The sequence below is a fragment of the Canis lupus genome, chromosome 10 (assembly GCF_011100685.1).
Source record: "Canis lupus familiaris isolate Mischka breed German Shepherd chromosome 10, alternate assembly UU_Cfam_GSD_1.0, whole genome shotgun sequence".
Classification (NCBI taxonomy): domain Eukaryota; kingdom Metazoa; phylum Chordata; class Mammalia; order Carnivora; family Canidae; genus Canis; species Canis lupus.
The window spans coordinates 33092566-33113906 of NC_049231.1; the positions used below are offsets into that span (position 1 = coordinate 33092566).

The 21341-nt window shown below is 39.5% G+C and overlaps 1 protein-coding gene across 5 annotated transcripts in view; it reads right to left on the minus strand.

Annotated features, from left to right (window-relative positions):
• RFX4 (regulatory factor X4) overlaps nt 1-21341 on the minus strand; it is a 162553-nt gene that overhangs the window by 45813 nt on the left and 95399 nt on the right. For all 5 annotated transcript variants that reach the window (XM_038550787.1, XM_038550786.1, XM_038550789.1 and 2 more), the window contains 2 exons: nt 19919-20082; nt 511-611 (listed from right to left, as the gene is read on the minus strand). In XM_038550787.1, the coding sequence (XP_038406715.1) occupies nt 511-611; nt 19919-20082 (265 nt within the window). The remainder of the gene's footprint in view (nt 1-510; nt 612-19918; nt 20083-21341) is intronic.

A 21341-nucleotide genomic window follows, 5' to 3' on the forward strand; every position in this document is an offset into this window, starting at 1 on the left:
GGACAAGGATACTGTTTGTATCCTTGTATACTATGTCACAGAGGTGATGTGAGGATTAAATGGGATGAGATGGCGGTGACAAGCAGAAATTTCGGTGTCAACAGACAGACCTGGGAGCAATTCTTGCCTCTGCTACTAACTACCCTTCTATGATGGGATGAGCACTGGGTGTTATACTATATGTTGGCAAATTGAATTTAAATAACAACAAAAAAAAGAATTATGGAAAAACTTTATATTCAAATATGTCCATTACAATAAAGAAAAATCTAAAACAAAACAACTAACTACCCCTCTAAGCCTCTCTCATTTTCCATAAAAGAAGTGTGCCACCTGTAACAAACCTTTTGTGAGGACTGTGGAAGATAATGCATGGAAAGCCCTAGGCTTAATACCTGATGCCTTGCAAGCCATAAATGCTAGCTATTATTATTATTTTATGAACAACCTGTGTAAAATTGGCACTAGAACGTGCCCCCCTGCCCCCCAGCTCCCAAACTCAGTACTTACGTTCAAACTTAATGTTTCGCAAATTTTCTGGGAGGTCGTGGAGAGCCACTTTTAGCCACTCATCCAGCTGCTTGGCAAATTTTCGGATCACCTGAGTTAAGCTGGAAAGAGAAATGATCCATTTTAAGTGCCTTGTGTGTTGCCCAGTCCTCCCAGTAGGCCCCGATGGGGTTCGGCTATCCCTGAATTGTGTTTTTGGGCGGCCTGGCTCTGAGCAAAATGCCATCCGTCAGCCATCGGGCTTTTGCACAAGCCCGTGTGACAGGTGCGCCATCCTGCTGCCCCCCTTGCCCGAGCGCCGGTCCCCCAGCCTGGCTTCCCCGCTGCAGGCTGGTGGCAGGAACTGAGAGACAACAGCGGATCTCTACACCAACGAACAGCCCTGACCTCGAACCCATGTCCAACTTGGAGAGCCGAGGCCCGTCTGGGGGCAGCCTGCAGAATGAGAGGGGAACCTGCAGGCCCGCAGGCCTCACTTTTGGGCTCTGACTGTGAGCACCAGGGGCCGCGGCCTCGGAGGGCAGGCCCCCCCCCCCGCCCCCCGCAGTGTCCCATGGACTGTCCTGCCAGACCCTGCGCACCGACCCCCCCAACACCCCTGGGCGGGCCTCCTGGGTTCCTCGCTCCTTTCTCCTCACGTTGCCGACCTTCTCCAAGACCCTCCTCCAGCAGCGGGCACCATCCCCGCTTCTCAAAAAACATGGCCGCAAAGGGAGAACTTTCCAGCATTCTGCGATGGCACAGCTCTCTTTCCCCACTACCCTGACAGAATCAAGGGCCAACCCCACGTACCCCCGTCCTGCCTCCTCAGGACCCCCATCACTGACCACCCCTTCTCCCAGATACCCCACAGCTTCCTCTCCCCTTAGAGATAATTTCCTCACTCCCTCTCTTCAGGGTATTGCCCTCTCTCTTCCACTTCACAGATACCCTTCTTCAGAGTTGTCTAGACTCTCTCTTTTCCTTTACCTCCTCCTTTCTTTTCCTTTACTCACTCCTCCCCTCACTCTAGTCCTTCAGCCTAAGCAGCTCCCACCAGGCAGCAAGCTGCATCCAGACATGAACCCAATGGACTCATTTTGGTTTCCATCTCGCTTTACATCTTGGCACTATTTGGCTCTGTTGGCTCCTCCTCCTTCTGGAAACATTTGCTTCTCCCGGTGGTTGTGACCTCTCTGTCTTGCAGCTACTACTTCTCAGGCACAAAGCTCAGCCCCTCTGCCTGAGCTTTACTCCCTCCAGCTCCTCTACATCTAGTCCTGGGCCCTCACTCCTCACACTTTGTCATTCCCTGGATGGCTTCTCTGTGACCCCAGTTTCAATCACCATCTACACTTGCTCTTATACCTCTAGAGCGGAGATCTCCAGAACTCCACACCAACCACATACAGGTCCCTTCCATTTAGTGTCCCAAAGGCACATCAACCTCAACATGTCCAAAGGGAACTCATCACTTCTCCATCAGACCTGGGTCTTTTCTTATGTTCACTTATATTTCACTATGAACTCTACTTTCCTTAAAGTTTTTGTTTTTAATGTTTTTATTATTAAAAGTTTCAAATATATCCCAAGATAGAATGGTATAATAAACTTCCAAGTATCTATGGCCGAGCTCCAATAGCTAGCAACATTTCCCCAGTACAGTGTATCATATGCCATTGTCTTTTCTGGAATGCTATAAGCAAATTCATGAAGTATCATTTCAGAAACTTAATGTGCATTTTCTAACATGTACTTAAATATGTATGTATGTATGTGTACATACATACATTTAAAGCCACCATGTCATTAGTATACCTAAGAGAATGAATAGCAATTCCATAATATTATCTAAAGCCCAGTTTGTACTCAAATTTCTCTGTTTCTCTCAGAGCTATATTTTGGTTTCTTTGAATCAGGATCCAAACAAGATTTACACATTGTGTGAAACATTGCCTTGTTCTATTTCTTTTTTTAATTTAAAAATTTTTTAAAAAGATTTTTATTTATTTATTCATGAGACACACACAGAGAGAGGCAGAGACACAGGCAGAAGGAGAGGTAGGCTCCCCCTGGGGAGCCCAATGTGGGACTCCATCCCAGGGCCAAAGGTAGACTCTCAGCCACTGAGCCACCCAGGCATCCCATGGCTTGTTCTATTCCTTAAGACTTCTTCACAGTTCTCTTTCATGCCACTGGTTTGTTGGCCACCTCATGTTATCTGTTCCCTGGAATATCCCACACTCGGATTCAGTTGATGTCTTCCTTCTAGTGCCATTTAACCTGTTCATCTATCCTGTGTGCTTCTTATAAACTGACAGATCTAAAGACTAAATCAAATTAAGTTACATTTTTTTTAAGGCAATAAAACTTTGTAGGTGGCCCCTGTGCTGCCCACTGTACCACACCATGAGACTTATAATGGCTGGTTGTTCCTCTTTTACTGTATCTGGTTTTGACACTTGAATAGTCTCCCTTCCTATTAGCAGGTACTGTGGATTTTATCTCCAAGTTACTTCTCAACCTCATCCAGTCTTTCCCTTTTCTCCCTACTTCCAGTTATCATCATCTCTCACCTGGGCCACTACAGCTTTTACAACATTGCAGCTTCTACAATGGTAGGTATACAAGCCCACCTGCTCTGCTCGCCTCCTGACCTCTACCTACCTCATCGTACACATTGTGAGAGGGATTTCTCCCAAACACTTGCAATTCTGACCTAGTTCACCTTCTGATTAAAACCCCCCAATGCTTTCACATTATTCTTAGGATAGAGACCAAAATCCTGATTGTGACCCCCCAAGCTCACACTCCAGCCTTGCTTTTCTCTCCAGCCTCACTTCACAGTCTCTGTCTTCATCCACAATTCAGTCTCTCTAGTTCTGCCCAATTCTTTCCTACATCAGGGCCTTCAACCTTAGCGTCCTTCTGTCCAAGAGCATCCCATTCTTCTTTACCTACTGGATTCCTCCCTCATCGATCTGATCTCAGAGCAGGTGTCATGGCCATCGGAAAACCTTCTCTGAAGCCCCCTCATCTAGGTCAGAGCCCCTGATTATTATTCTTGAAGTGCCAAGTTGTGACAATTGGTAACTATACACTAGCTTATGTGATTAGTACGTAATGGATGATTCACATCCATCTTTCCCACTAGACTCTATGCTCCAGTGTGGAGCACAGGGACTATGTTTATTTTGCTTATCACTGTGTGTTCAGCACCCAGCATAGTGCCTGACACCAAGTAGGCATGTGAGGAAAGTTTGTTAAATGAAATGAATGAATGAATGGCTCTCAATCCCCAGCTGGATGGACCCTATCCACACTGTCCCCCCTTTATCCTTCTGACTTCAGCACCTCCCACTCCATTTCCCCACCCTCACAGCCTACTCAATTCCCACAGTACCAGCTTCTTTTCTGTTTCTTCAGGTCCTTGACAACCTCCCCAGGGCCTTTGCATCTGCTGTTCCCTCAGCCTATAAAGCTCCTGCCCCAGATTGCAGACTGTTTGCTCCTTTCCTTAACAACTTCACAGGGTGGTTCAAGTGCTGACCATGGGATTTGAAACTGCCAGTCTCCCCACACTCCCAGCTCTACCAACTATCTCAACACTCTTGAGCCTGCCATATGTTTTAAAAAGATCAGTCTGGTTCCTGGGATGAAAATAGAGTATAGAAGGGCAAGGACAGAGCAAGAAGATCTGTTTGGAGAATTTTACAATAGTCCATGCAAGAAGGCAGCCTAGATGAGGGTGGTAACAGTGGAAATAATGCAATATGGTCAGATTAAAATATTTTGAAGGCAGAGCCAGCCAGGATGTCCTGGTGAGTAGATGTGGGTGAATGAGAAAACAATGTTGTCAAAGATGTCTTCATGAAAGAAAAGTGGTATATGTACCCCCTGTGCCTAGCAGAGTGCCTGATATACAGGAGGTGCTTAATAAATGTTGAATACCGAGTGAACAAAAAGTACTACGCATGGAATAAAGCCAAAGTACACTCTCAGTGATTAGCACATTGGATCCAACTTCAAGGTGAAAAGATTTCTCAGAAAATTTGGCCAAAATTTAGAGGTCAAAATTTGTCAGAGGTCAAAATTTAGAGGGGTGTCTAGAGTGATCATTGATGGCTGCTGTACCATCCAGGAGGGTGGGTTGCCATTCCCCACCCATGACACCTTTCCCAGGGGACACTACTTTGCAGCTGGAGTAGAGGAGCTGGCCTTTGTACAGGAGCAGGAAGTAAGCAGCAGGATCAGTGCTGGGCCTTTTCCTTTGTGCAATTGTTTGATTTTATTACAGTGAAGAAAAATGGGAAGCGATTCATTTTGGAAAGGATTCTATTTTGGGACTTGGAATTGGGGCTGCCAGACTCTGAGGAGTAATCTGAACATTGAAGATGCTCTGCTCTGGTGTTGAATGAGCAAGTGAGGAGCTGGCCTCCTGATCACCAAGCCTAGAGATGCTTCCTGGCCCTCTCCACCCCCTCGCAGCATCAGAGGATGCTGACTATCACCTCCTTCCTAACACACTCTCCTCTGATGGTCTGCACCCTGCAGCTTGATCTCCTTTTGTCTCCTTCCATCTCACTCCCCAGGCTGGCATTCCCAGAAAATGTCCTACACCTCTGGTGTCATACATTTTTGTCCCTTCTGTGCGGGCAGCTCCCACATCTACAGCTCCACTTTCAGCCCTTCTCCTGCATCTTAATTCCATACTTGTAACTCTCTGAATGACTTCCGGCCGTGATGCCGGCACAACAGCAACAGTGCTAATACCAGCTAATGAGTGCAGTGTGCCAAGTGCTAAACATTTCACACATATTTTCTTTTTTTTTTATTTTTTTTAAATTTTTATTTATTTATGATAGTCACAGAGAGAGAGAGAGAGAGAGAGAGAGAGAGAGAGAGAGGCAGAGGGAGAAGCAGGCTCCATGCACCGGGAGCCCGACGTGGGATTCGATCCCGGGTCTCCAGGATCACACCCTGGGCCAAAGGCAGGCGCCAAACCGCTGCGCCACCCAGGGATCCCCATATTTTCTTATTTAATCCTCACATCTACCCTATGAAGTAGGTACTACTGTTAGTCCCAGCAGAGAGGTGAGAAACCAAGGCTCAGAGAAGTTACTTGATTTGTCCGAGGGAATGCAACAAGTAGACAAGCCAAGACCGAAGCTGATGTGTGTCTGGCTCCAAAGCTCTAGTATCTCAGTCTTCTTTTTGCTTCTCTGATATTTCATCTTCCATGCCCATCCACCACCCCTACACACATGCATGTGTGTGCACGTTTCCTTACTTCTGATAAACCAATCATTACTAACAAGCACAATGCCAAGATCACCTGGGAAGTCCCAAGAGGTGAAAAGCTCAAGTTTGAAAATGACCTTTCTTATAAATAAAGAGCAAATGACTCATGGTTATCTCTGTATTATCACGTGTTCACCAGAATTTCAATATGCTTTAATGAGTTAGAAGGGAAGGGCAGGTCTGAGCTAGTCAGCTATCGAGAACTTCCAGAGTCAAATCTCATTTCTACTCTGGCTAAGCACAGGATTGGGCACACAGAAGGCACTCAAACAGGTTGCAGGGATGAGTGAATACATAAAATTGCAAAAAGTCAGCTGTCTGATGAAGTCTGGTCTTTTGAATAACTTTGTCTTCCTGATTTCATGAGAAAGGCACTGGATTTCTAAGTCAATGATCACACTGGCAATTCGTTGACAATGCAATTTAAAAAAATGGTCTCCTTGGGCAGACTGCAAGCTCAGTGCGGGCAGGGAGCATAGTTATCTTCTTTAATCCCATGCTCCGGGGCTCAGTATAGTGCCCTGCATGCTGTAGATCAATAAACACTGTCAAATGAAGAATGAATAGTCACGTCATGGCTGTTTCAATTATTTGCAGGTGAAAGTGGACTAAAGTTATTTCCGCTCTTAATCTTCAATTTTTACATCCATAAAAACAAGCCAATTACAGAGAAGGAGGCAGGGGTTAGCATTTCATTAGCACCCCACAACTGCTTTATAGCAAACTACAGATGCCTTGCATGTGTGTAACATTAAGCAGTACGAGAAGAATGTGAAGCTCTCACATAAAGGTATGTATACTTTTGCTGACCCCCCCAGGAGGTACCTTCTTACTATAAAACAAAAGTACACATTTGACCACTATCTCCTCTACCTTAACAATGTGCATGAAAGAATAACTCAAAGATTAAAGGGGTCTTTATATATATATATATATATATATATATATATATATATATATATAATGGTATATATTATATAATCATATAATTATAATTATATAATAATATATAATAAATAAAAATATATACAAATATCTGATTTTAAAATATGCATAGGATAATAAAAATACACACATATATTTTTATGATCCTATGCATATTTTTTTCCTATGCATATTTAAAAATCAGATATAGGGGATCCCTGGGTGGCTCAGTGGTTTAGTGTCTGCCTTTGACACAGGGCATGATCCTGGAGTCCCGGGATCGAGTCCCACATCAGGCTCCCTGCATGGAGCCTGCTTCTCCCTCTGACAGTGTCTCTGCCTCTCTGTCTCTCATGAATAAATAAATGAAATCTAAAAGTGAAAAATAAAAATAAAATCAGATATATATATACGCATATAAACATGATTATTAAAATAATGCAGTCTTAATTAGAACCCTAGAAAAACATGAAACTAAAATTTGATCACAATCCCACTGGGAGGTATCTTTGTTGCCTATCTAGGTACCTATCTTTGTTGTCTACCTAGAACATGGAAAATTAGAAAGAGCAACATTCCCACCAAAGCAAGAGAAAGCCAGATAATCTGCAAAATCCTAACTTTTTTTGAGCCCATCAGACAGCTGAGGTCACAACTACTTAGCCTGGCATACATAGAGAGATGGGCATCTCCCAAAGAGAGAAGGGCTTGGGAATTGGTTTGTCTATGCCTGAGGGAGGAAAGTGGGACATCTAAGTAAAAAGAATTCAGGGGCCCCCAGGTGGCTCAGTCAGTTAAGATCTGCCTTCGGCTCAGGTCCTGATGCTGGGGTCCTGGGATCAAGCCCCATGTTGGGCTCCCTGCTCAGTGTGGGAGTCTGCTTCTTCCTCTCCCTGCTCATGCTCTCTCTCTCTTTCTGTATTTCAATTAAATAAAATCTTTAATAAAAAGAAAAGAATTCAGCTCAATTTTTAAAACAAATCGCTAAAGGCAATGTGTATAGCCTGAGAGTATAGAACTCTGGGAGCCACGATGCAAAGAAAGTTTACATCTACTCACAAGATGTTCTCCACAGGCCTCAACAGGTGCTCATGAAGAATCCCAGAGAACAGAAAGTGGAGTAAGCCTATCTCTGAAGTGCCTGCTTGGAGGAGGGAAACATGCTATGGGAAAAGCATGAGGTCCTAGCCAGCCCTCTCTCCTAAACTAAAGCCTCAAGTGGCTAGGGGAAGGACAGAAACACTGTCGAATACGGGCAAAGAAAGAGACCTGTTGCAGGTGGAGGAAATAAAAAGAGAAAGCTCTCTAAACCTGGTAGAAATCATCATGGGCTCAGACTATTAGAGGTTTATCTCTAGGGTGGGACAGGCTTACTGAGAATGCCCAACTCTGAGAACCTAAAACACAGGGTCTGCTGGAGTCTATGCCAGGACAGCAGAGAACCCCACACACACAAGTCACAAACAGGTGGTCAAATGTTCATACTTCCCTCACAGGGAAAGCCTAACGCTGAGGGTGCAGTAGCAACATTGAGAAAAACCCCCTCAAGTCAACTTCCAACCTAAGCATAGGGTACCCTAGAAGAATTTGGATCTGGTGGTCCACTGAAGGTATCCAGAGCAACAACAAAATCCAAACCCAATCAATGCCTAAATCCACTGACTCAACTCCTCACATTATATAACCATTATGAGCCTAGGAGAAAAGAGGCACATCTATTTCCAGCAATAAATACTATTTTCTCAGCCTCTACCATTCTAACCATTGTTTGGAAGTCAATAAAAAATTTTAAGACACACAGAAAATTAAGAAAAAGAACCTACTCTGACTAAATAGATAAAAAGACAAGACCCATCTCTATGCTGCTTCCTACAGACTCATGTTAGACCTAAGACACGAATAGACTGAAAGTGAAGGGATGCAACATGAGAGTGAAAAAAGAAAGGAAATGGGTAGTGATACTTATATCAGACAAAAAAAGCCTTTACAACAAAGAGTGTAACAAGAGACAAGGCAGGACATGACATACTAATAAAAGGATCACTTCAATAAGAGGATAAAACAATTGTAAATATCTCTGTATTCAACACAAGAGCACTTAGGTACATACAGCAATTATTAACATAAAAAGAGAAGTTGACAGTAACACATTAATAGTAGGGGACTTTAACATCCCATTTACATCAATGTGTAGATCATCCAGGCAGAAAATCAATAAGGAAACTGTGGCTTTGAATGATACTTTAGACCAGATAGACTTAACAGATATATTCAAAACATTCCATCTAAAAACAGCAGAATGCATATTCTTTTCAAGTTCACATGGAATATTCCCAGGACAGATCATCTGTTAGGCAGCAAAACAAGTCTCAATACATTTAATATTTAAGTACTATTAAAGTATCTTTTTTGATCACAATGGTATTGAAACTAGAAATCAATTACAAGAAAAAAAACTGGAAAAACACAAACACATGGAGGCTAAACAAAATGCTACTAAACAACCAAAGGGTCAGTGAAGCAAAGAAGAAATGATGGGCATTGAGGAGGGCTCTTGATGTAATGAGCACTGGGTGTTACATTCAACTGATGAATCACTAAACTCTACCTCTGAAGCTAATAATACACTATATATTAACAAAATTGAATTTAAATTAAAAGTTTTAAAAACTACATAAAGACAAATGAAACTGAAAATACAATGGTCCAAAATCTTTGGGATACAGCAAAAGCAGTTCTAAGAGGGAAGTTTATAGTGATACAGGCCTCCTTCAAGAAACAAAAAAATATCTCAAATAATCTAACATTATACCTAAAGGAATCAGAAAAAGAAAAAACAAAGCCCCAAGTTAGTAAAAGGACAGAATAAATATCAGAATGGAAATAAATTAAACATAAACTTAAAAAACAATAGATGAATGAAACCAAGAGCTGGTTCTTTAAAAAAAATTGACAAACCTTTAGTCAGACTCATCAAGAAAAAAGAGGGAGGACTCACTAAAATCAGAAATGAAAGCGAAAAATAACTACCGAAATCACAGAAAAACAATTATGAAAAGCTATTACAGAAAATTATCATCAACAAGTTGGATAACCTAGAAGAAATTGACAAATTCCTACAAACATACAATCTTCCCAGCTTGCATCAGAAGAAACAGAAAATTGTCTACATTAACCAAAGAAGAGTTAACACTTATTCTCAAACTTTCCCCAAAAAAAGAAGAGAAAGGAAAACTTCCAAATTCATTCTACAAAGCCAGCATTACCCGGATACCAAAACCAAAGACACTTACCAAAAAAGAAAACTACAGGCCAATATCCCTGATTATGAACACAGATGCAAAAATCCTCAACAAAATTTTAGCAAACCACATCCAACAATATATTACAAGGATCATTCCCACGAACTAGTGGGATTTGTTGCCAAGATGCAGGGATGGTGCTATAATACACAAATCAATCAAAATGATACATCACATTAACAAAATGAAGGCTAAAAACCATAAAAACCATCTGAATAGACTTAGAAAAAGCATTTGACAAAATTCAGTATCCATTCATGATAAAAACTCTCAACAAAGCAGGTTTAGAGGAAACATATATCAACATAATAAAGGCTATATATATATATATATATATATAGCCAATCTATAGTTAGTATTTTCAATAGTAAAAAACTTAAAGTTTTTCCTCTAAGATCAGGAACAAGACAAGGATGTTCAGTCTCGCCAACTTTTATTCAATAAAGTACTAGAAGTCCTAGCCATAGCAATTGACAAAAGAAAGGATTAAAAGGCATCCAAATTGGTAAAGTAAAAATAAAACAGTCTCTATTTGCAGATGACATGATACTATACATAGAAAACCCTAAAGAGTCCACCATAAAACTATTAGAACTAATAAATGAATTTAGTGAAGTTATAGGACCCAAAATTAATGAAATCTGTTGTATTTCTATACACTAATAATGAAGCAGCAGAAAAAGAAATTAAGAAAACAATCCCATTTACACATGCACCAAAAAAGGAGGTGAAAGCCTTGTACTCTGAAAACTATAAGACACTGATGAAAGAAACAGAACACAAAATAAACAAATATCAATAGAAATACATGCTTATGGATTAGAAGAACTAATATTGTTAAAATGCCCATACTACCCTAAGCAATCTATAGATTCAATGCAATCTCTATTAAAATACCAACAGTATTTTTCAGAGAACTAGAAGAAATAATCCTAAAATTAGTTTGGAAACACAAAAGACTCCGAAAAGCCAAAGCAATCTTAAGAAGAACAAAGCTGGAGGTACCACAATCCCAGATGTTAAGATATACTACAAAGCTAAAGTAATCAAAACAGTAATGTACTGGAACAAAATAGACATATAAATCACTGGAACGGTATAGAGAGTCGGGAATAAACCCCTGCTTACGTGGTCAATTTGTCTATGACGAAGGAGGTGAGAATATCCAATGGCAAAAGACAGTCTTTGCAACAAATGGTGTTGGGAAAACAAGACAGTTACATGTAAAAGAATGAAACTGGGCTACTTTCTTACTCCTTACATGCACAAAAAAAACCCCCTCAGAATTAAAGGCCTCAATATGAGATCCAAAGCCATAAAACACCTAAAGAAAACCTAGGTCATAATCTCTTGGACAATGGTCTTAGTAATACATCTACTGATACGTCTCCTCAGGCAAGGGAAACAAAAGAAAAATAAACTATTGGGACTACATCAAAATAAAAAGCTTTTACACAGTGAAGGAAGGAGCCATCAACAAAAAAAGACAACATACAGAATGGAAAGAGATATTTGCAAGGGACATATCCAATAATGCATTAATTTCCAAAGTATATGAAGAACATACACAGCTCAGCACCAAAAAATAGATAATCCAATTAAAAACACGCAGAGGACCTGAGTAGATATTTTTCAAAGAAGACGTACAGATGGCCAACAGACACAGGAAAAGATGCTCAACATCACCAATCATCAGGGAAGTGCAAATCAAACCACAATGAGATACTACCTCGTATCAGTCACAATGGCTAGTATCAAAAAGGCAAAAAATAAGAAATGTTGGTGAAGATATAGAGCAAAGGGTGCCCTCCGCATGGTTGGTGGGAAGGTAAATTAATATAACCACTGTGGAAAACAGTATGGAAGTTTCTCAGAAAATTACAAATAGAAATACCATACAATTCAGTAATTCCACTGCTGGGTGTTTAGCCACAATGGAAACAGTAACTTGAAAAGATATATGCATGCCTATGTTCACTGCAGCGTATTTCTAATGGCCAAAATATGGAAGCATCCCGGGTGTCCATCAATAAATAAAGAAGATGTGGTACATAGACACAATGGAATTATTACTCAGCCATAAAAAGAATGATATTTAGCCAATTACAACCAATTGCATGAATCTAGAAAGTATTATGTTAAGTGAAATAAATAAGACAGAAAAAAGACAAATACTGATAAGTATGATTTCACTTCTATATGGATTCTAAAAAACAAAACAGAACAAAAAGCCAGAAACAGACCCATAAATACAGAGAACAAACTGGTGGTTGCCAGAGGGGAGGAGGATGGAGACAGTGGGCAAAATAGGTGAAGGGAAATATGATGTACAAACTTCCAGTTATGAAACAAGTAAGCCACAGGGATGAAAAGTACAGCATAGGAAATATAGTCAATATTATAATAATGTTGGATAGTGACAGATGCTAACTATACTTACTGTGGTGAGCACTGAAATGTGTAGAATTGCCCAATCACTATGTTGTATGCCTGAAACTAATATTACATTGTATGTCAACTATACTCCAATAATAAAGATTTTAAAAAGAGAAAAAAATCTAATTTCAAGAGATAAAGCAATCAAGAGAATCTAACTATCAAAGAATTTAAAATCACCATGGTTAATACATCAAAGGCTCCATGGAAAAGGTAAACAATAAGCATGAACAGATGAGGAATTTCAGCAGAAACAGAAATAATAAAAATGAAATGTTAGAAATGAAAATGAAAAAACATGGCAATAGAGATGAAGAATGCCTCAACAGTCTCATTAGTAAAGCTGACATATGCTAGAAAAAAATCAGCGAGTCTGAAGATAGGTCAATAAAAATGACCTAAACCAAACCATAAAATGAGTGAAAAAAGTTAAACTGAGCATCCAGGGCAGTTGTGAAACAGTATCAAATGGTGTGACACCCATGTAACTGAAATAACAGAAGGAGAAGAGAACGGAAAATAATTGGAAGAGAGTTTTTCAAAAATAATGAAACACATCAAAGCACAGATCCAAGAAGCTCAGAAAATCTCAAGCAGGATTAAAAAAACAAAACAAAAGAAAACAACTAGACACATCATAGTCAAACAGTTAAAAAAGACAAAGACAGGGAAAATCTTGAAGGCAGCCAGAGGAAAAAAGGCACATTGTATCCAGAGTAGAAAAGACGTCCAAACATGCAAGCCAGAAAAAAAACGGATTAAAATCTTTAAAGTGCTGAAAACAAAACAGAAAACTTGTGAATCCAGAACACCATACCCACTGAAAGTATCTGTCAAAAATGAAAGAGAAATAAAGACTTTTTCCAACCAACAAAAGCTGAAGTAATTCATTAGCACCAGACCTGCAATACTAGGAATGTTTTAGAAGATTCTTCAGGCAGGGGGATATGCTTATATGATATAACACAGGAACTGGGATTTTTACATAAAGAAGTGAGGTTCAGAAATCATTAAACCAAAGGTACATTTAAAAGATTGTTTCCCATATCTTTAATCGCCCAAAAGGATAATTATCTAAAGCAAAAACAGTAACAATACATGTGAGTTTAGAGCATGCAGGAGACCAAAATGTGTGACAGCAAGAGGATAAAAAAAATGAGAGGATGAATTGAGGGTAGACTGTTGTGAGGTCTCTCTACGACATGAGAAGCAGTATGATATTATATGATGGTAAGTTGTAAATAATAAAGATCTATAAACCCAGAGGCAACCATTAAAAAAGTTTTTAAAAGAAATATAAAGAACAGTCCAATTATGAAGATAAAATAGAATGATAAAAAAAATTTAACTTAAAATTAGGCACAAAGGGAGGAGAAAGGTATAAAAACTGAAGGAACTAATAGAAAACAACTAGTGGGGGCACCCCGGTGGCTCAGTTGTTTGAGTGACTGACTCTCAGTTTTGGCTCAAGTCATGATCTCATGGGTCCTGAGATTGAGCCCCACAAGGGGCTGTTTGCTCAGCAAGGAGTCTGCTTGAAAATTCTCTCCCTTTGTCCCTTCCCACAATGTGCTTGCATTCTCTCTCTCTCTCTCTCTCTCTCAAAATATGTAAATAAATCTTTTTTAAAAACAACTAGTGAGATGGAAAATTTTAATCAACTGTATCATTAATAACATTAACTGCAAAGGTCTAGACACAGCAACTAAAAATGGAAATTGTCAGATTGGATAAAAAAGCAGGGGCTCACTCTATTGGCTACATGAGCTCCACTTTAAACATGAAGACATAGGGTAACGGTGGAAAAGGATACGCCATGCAAACACTGAATGATAAGGGGCTGGCAATGTGAGGAAGAGGGGCATGAGAAAAAAATTTAAAGTGATGAAACTATATTTCTTTTTCTTTTCTTTTTTTTAAAGATTTATTTATTTATTTATGATAGACATAGAGAGAGAGGCAGAGACACAGGAGGAGGGAGAAGCAGGCTCCATGCCAGGAGCCTGATGCGGGACTCGATCCCAGGACTCCAGGATTGTGCCCTGGGCCAAAGGCAGGCGCCAAACCACTGAGCCACCCAGGGATCCCCTGAAACTATATTTCAATTGTACTATTGACCCTTGAACAACATGGGTGTGAAATGTGCGAGCACACTTATCAGGAATTGTTTTTCAATAAGTACTGTACTGTAAATTTATTTTCTCTTCCTTATGATTTTCTTAACATAATTTTCTTTTCTTTGGCTTACTCTGTTGTAAGAATACAGTATACAATATGTGTAACACAAAATATGTGTTAATTGCCTGTTTATGTTATTGATAAGGCTCCTGGTCAACAATAGACTATTAGTACTTGAATTGGGGGAAGCTGAAGGTTATACACAAATTTTCAACTGCACAAGGGTTTGGCACCCCTAATCCCGGTGTTTGTTGGTGAATGTTAATGTATATATAAAGTATACTTCAATAAACCTGAATTTTTAAAATAAAGTTAAATAAAAAGCTATAGACATATACATAATAACATAAAATGAAGACATAGAACTAAGAACAAAAGTATCTGTTGTGTCAATAAATGTAATTGGACTAGACTTATCTAGTAAGACAAAAAAATCAGATTGAGCTATGAAATTCTAAATGGTTCTGCATATGAGTAAGTTATAAAAAGATGGGCAAATGTATTCAGACAGATGAAAACAAAAAGAACATAGAGGTCATGATCTTAATATCAGACAACCTAAATTCTGGGCCAAAAAAATCTAAACTTGACTTTATAATGCTAAGTATACCAAAAAAAAAATAATACTAAGAGTACAATTTACAATGAAGGTGTTGCAATTCATAATGAAAGTATTACAATGAAGAAAAAGCAGCTAGAAATATCAAAGCATCATATAAGATAGCATCAACATTCAGAAATAAAAATTAAGGGAGATACAAGATGAAATACTTTCACACTAGTAATAAGTCTTAAACTTATTTGCCTGTCTTGATCCATAACAGTCTAAGTGGACAGCACAAAACAACAGAAGAATTAAATAACAATAATGTTGACCCAAATGCATATCTGCCAAAGTCTGTACTTTGAAGACAGAGTGCTTCTTCTTTCCAAGTGTCACAAAACTGATCGTATATTAGACAACAAATTAAATCTAAGTAAAATCCCAAAAGAAGAAATAATAGTTCAGAAAATAGTCATTAATCACAAAGCAATAAAAGCTAAAATGAATAACGTAGCCAGAACAATTTCTAACAATTGGAACTTTTTAAGTACTCTTTAGAAATTTTTAGGACAAAGAGGAACTCCAAACCAAAGTTGCAAAATATCTAGAAAATAACAATGTTAAATATTACATATCAAAACCTATGAGATACAGCTAAAATAGTGTTCAAAGAAAAACCCAAGCCTGAAATATTTATGTTATTAAACAAGAATGAAAGAAAGTAAGTAAATCAAGCATGTATTTTTTTGGTCAATTGTTTTTGGTCACTGATAAAAACAACAAACTATGTAGTGGGCAATCAATAAAGTATTTGTTGAATAAATGAAGAACAGTAAACTTAGGAAAGTAAAAGAAATGAATTAAATAAAAGAAATCAATGTATTAGGAAAAAGAATGAGTAATAGCACCAATAAATATATCCAAGAGCATGTTTCTTGAAAAAAATAAAACAAAACAGGTAACTTGATCACAAAGAAGCAGAAGAAAGCATAACTACACAAACTAAAATGTATTAAAGCAGAAATAATCAGACACAGAGGAAACTCAATGAGTCTACAAACCTACTTTGTTCAACCCTAGGGAAATAAATTGAAAGATCTAGAAGTGGATATTTTCCGGGAAGATATAATTTACCAAAACTTGTCTCAGAGAAGATAAAATCTAAACTAATTAATTACTATAGAAGAAAAAAAAAAGAAAAATTCATAGATTTATTCCCATGAAACACTACACCCAAATGCCTTCAGGGAATTAATTCTATGTAGTATTCAAGAGCAAATAATTTCACTGCTATTTAAAGTGAGCCAGAATTTAGGTTAAAAATAGGGGTGAAAGAAGCTTTCAGATTGTTTATGAAGCAAGAATAACATTGATACCAACAACTAATGAAGATGAAACATTAAAAGTGCAGACCAATCTCACTTTATGACTTTGATTCATAAACTCTAAATAAAACATTGGCAAAATAAAATCCTGTACCACATTAAAGAAGATATACTATGAGCAAGTGAGGTTTATTCTAGGAATGCAAGAATGGTTCAATATTAGGAGATGGATGATATAATAATTTTCATAGATGATGAAAACTATTGGATAATATTCAACAACATCCTTCATAAAACATTTAATGAATTAAGACATTCCTTAACATGATAAAATACATCAATCTTAATCCAAAAGCCAGCACAATGTTTAATGGAGAAAGACTAGATGCATTTTCATTAAAGTCAAGAATTTCAATATGTTCTTGAGGCATAAGCCAAAGTAATTAGATAAGAGAAATAAATAAGAGGTATAATAATTAGAAAAACAACAGTAAAATTATCTGTATTTGTAGATAATAGGATTCTAAACATGGAAAATCTAAGAGAACCTGAAAAAAGAAATACAACAAGATAAGCTTGGCATAGCCAGCTCCAAATACAACAGACAGATATCAATAGCATTCATGTACAAAAACCACCATCCATCAAGAGCTGTGGAGGAAAAGACTGCATTCACAATATCAACAAAAAGATAAATATCTAAGAATAAATTTTTTGAATGTATAAGATTTATATGAAAAAAAAGATTTACAGTATTCTTGTAGTCACAAAATTAAAAATCAGAATAGCTGTCAAGGCAAACCATGTTGTTTGTTAGGAATTCTCAGTATCATAAATATATAATTTTCCCTAAATGTAATGTAATCCCGGTAAGAATACACGTGTGTTATATATGTTTATGTACTGAAATAGACAAACTGATGACAAGGTAGTGCATATGGAAAAATAAGTGATAATACTAGGACAATTATTTAAAAAGGGAAGTAAGTATGAGGAGCTAGTCCTACTAAATATGAAATATGTTTAAAAGCATAAAACTTAAAACAGTGATCCTGGAACATGAATGTACAGAAATATCAATGGCATAGGATAGCAAGTCCAGAAGCAGCCCCAAATACATATAAAAATTATTGTATAAAATCAGAGGCATCTCAACTCTGTGAAGAAAGGATGGAATAATTAACATATGGTGTTGGGAGAACAGGATAGATGCTGAGGAGAAAACAAAGCCGCACTTTACATCTTACACCAGGATGAGTTCCAAATTGACCAAAACTCAAAAGTAAAAAATTAAACCATAAAGTTAGTATGATAAACCATGGGGAAATTACTTAATCGTTGGAGTGGGGAGGACTTTTAAAACTATGATACTGAATCCAGAAGCATAAAAGCAACAACTGATAAATTCAACTACATACATATATTTCTGTATGGCAAAGACAAAAGAATAACAACAAAATGAGAAAGTATTTGCGACTCTCACCACAGATAAATAGTATACCAAATAAATAAAGAACTCCTAAATATCGATGAGAAAAACATCAGTCACTAAATAGAAAAATAATCAAAGGATAAGAACTGAGAGTTCACAGGAAAGAAAACGGAAGTTGCTCTTAAAGATACAAAGAGATACTCAATTTCATCCATAATAAGAGAAAATAGGACAGCCCAGGTGGCTCAGTGGTTTAGCGCTGCCTTCAGCCTAGGGTATGATCCTGGAGACCCACGTTGGGCTCCCTGCATGGAGCCTGCTTCTCCCTCTGCCTGTATCTCTGCCTTTCTCTCTCTCTCTCTCTCTCTCTCTCTCTGAGTCTCTCATGAATAAATAAAATCTTTTTTTTTTTTAAAGAGAGAAATGCACATCAAAACTTCACTGAGAAAAGTTTAAGTCACATATCTTTGAACCAGAAATTCAGCCCGGTAGGAATTTATTCTGCACATACCATTTGTGTAGTGGGATAAGTGGTATCCCCTCCACAGTATGTCCCCCTGGAACCTGTAAAGGTGACCTTATTTGCAGATGTGATTAAGGATCTTGAGATGAGCTCTTGGATTAACTGAGTGGGCCTTAAATCTGATGACAAGTGTCCTTATAAGACACAAAGAGACACACAGAGTGGGAGTCAATATGAAGATGGAAGCAGAGACTGGAGGGATGCTTCTGTAAGCCAATGACACCAAGGACTTTGAGTAACCACTAGAGGCTAGGAGAGAGGCACAGAGTAGATCTGCCTTCACAGGCTCTGGAAGGAACCAAGGCCGCCAACACCTTGATTTCAGACTCCGGGCCTCCAAAATATGAGAGAATTCATTTTTGTTGTTTAAGCCACTCAGTTTGTGCAACTTTGTTGCTGCAGCCCTGGGAAGCGAATGCACTACCCCAGAGAAAGAATGTATTTACATCATTCATCACTGTGTTATTTGTAGTAAAATAAGACTGGAAATATGAAGACAACTGATCACATTCAGCCCAGTGGGAGCAGTATGCGGGCATAAAAAAAGAATAAAATCTCTGTACAGACTGATGTGGAATGTTCTCCAACAGTCCCAACAGGAAACAGAGGCCACTCAAAATAGGAGAGCTTATTTACAAGGGGCAAGTAATGAGGGTGTCGACAGGCATGAAGGAGCGCATGAGGGACACTGCTGCTATTGGGGGCTAGGGGCAGCAGCCTCTCGTCCACCCCATGTCCAGAGGGCAAACTTCCAACCTAAGCACAAGTACTCCAGAAGAATGTGAATCTGGTGGTACACTGGGAGGCCCTGTGAAGTGCCATGGCCAGTCCCAGGTGACCTCCCAGGGATGCAGACAGAGTCCGTCTCCCCACCTCCCTCTCTTCCCTCCCCCTCCTGGTCTCCCCATTGGCTGACACCAGCTGGAAGCCACAGGGGAAGGGAAGCCTGTGAAGTGCTCCATTTGGTCCAGCCTCAGGGCAGCAGGGAGGGACAACATGGGGCACAGAAGCCCCAATAAAAGTTCCAAGATTGTTTTTTAAGCAAGGTGCAGAGCAACTTAATATAGTATATCACTGTATCAGTGACAAAAAGAATATGATATATGCACTGGGAATATGTGCACAGCAGGTCTGGATGAACCCTGCCCCTGCCCGCCACCCCATTCAAGAAAATGACTATATTTGATGCTCTACAGAGAGGTCTGGGGGTCTGGCAAATAGGAGTTGTGGGGGGAGGCTTTTCACCATATACTGCATTACACCTTTCAAATCTTGAACCGTACAAATGGCTCAAAATGTTAAAAGTTTTATTTGTATTAAAAATTGTAAATAAAATTGAATTTTTAAAAGCTCACCGTCTATGATCTTTATAAGGGAGACCCCCAGACAGCGCATGATTATGTTCAGTCAGAGAGGCAGGAACAATTAGTGCTATGGACTAGTCACGAGAAGAGGCACGCCCACCTGTCAGGTAACGCCTGCAGCACCGTGGGCATCAGCACCCCCGAGATAGCTTTGTAGAGGATGGAGTCACACACGCCGACGATGTTCACCACCGTGGAGGAGCCCAGCACAGGCAGCATGTGGGGCGGCATTCCTTGCCAAAAGTGCAGAAGGAAACTTTGAACCTGTATCAACCCACAGAAAGGAGAAGCATGAGGTTACATGGGCCCTCCCCACCCCACAAAGCCTGGGACTCCACCAGGCTGTAGTGGAGTCATCTGTTTCCCCTGCTGTGGCAGAGGAGGCCCTGTCCCAATCTTCCCCCTGCCCATCTGGGTGCCAGGCCCATTGCTGCAGAACCACCTGGCCTGGCGCCCTGGGGTCTACTCTGCCTTGGGAGAGAGGACTAGCCCATTAACCCACCGGTCCCTTCATGCTCACCTGTGGTCTGGGAAAAGTTTAAGGAAGGGAAGGTGGGATATTCCTCTTAACAAATTCAGAGCGCTAGTGCTGACTATTCTTTGGGTCTGTGGTAGCCCCTGGGTGTCTTCAAAAAGAAGGGACTGACTGATGTGTGAGTTATGGGTAAAAGGAATGTGTCTGGACAGGAGGAAAGTAGGTGGCACAGACAAGTCTACTGATTCAAATTTGTGCACCAAAAATAGAATAAAATGTAAGGGCCTCTTCTACCCAAATGCCTCCATTTCTCCAAGAGCCCTGACCGGGTGTTGCCACTATGGGATGCTGGTATGTGGGTGGTAAACGACGTGGGTACTCCCACCCCAACCACTAGTACAGAACAGAAATACATAAGGCACTCAAGAATGCTTATTGATGTGATAGCAGGAACTCTAGCCGTGCTGTTGAGGAGCAAGTGGCAGAGTGAATGTCTAAGGCAGAGAACTTTTCAGGAGCCTATATATCTCCATCTTTTAGTGTGTGAGCTGGAGGTCAGAGAGAGAGAGCAGGGTAGGGACCTGGGGTACAGGATAAGATAAGGGAAGTGAAGGGAAACGGTAACGATGGTTAACTGATGTATATAATACCACTAAAAATACCTTCAATTAAAAAAAAAAAAACACCTAGATTAAGTAGGGAACATGATGGCATGAGCACTGGGTGTTATATGCAACTCATGGATTCCCGAAAACTAAAAACTAATGAAAAACAAACAAACAAACCTAGAGCTTAGCTAACTCCGAGGAGTGGTTCATCCTGGAGACAGGGAACAAATGACTGAATTCTTGTGAATTCTCATAGGCTCAACTTGATTCCTGAACTATGTATCCTTCTTCCTGCCCCAGATGAGTACTCTCAAACCCCCACATGTAGCATTACCCACATTCCTGGCTTCTTAAATCAATCTTGATCCAATGCAAAAGATAATACCCTTTGTCTAAGACTTTGGAGGTGGTATTACGATGGGGATTAGCTTTATTTTTCG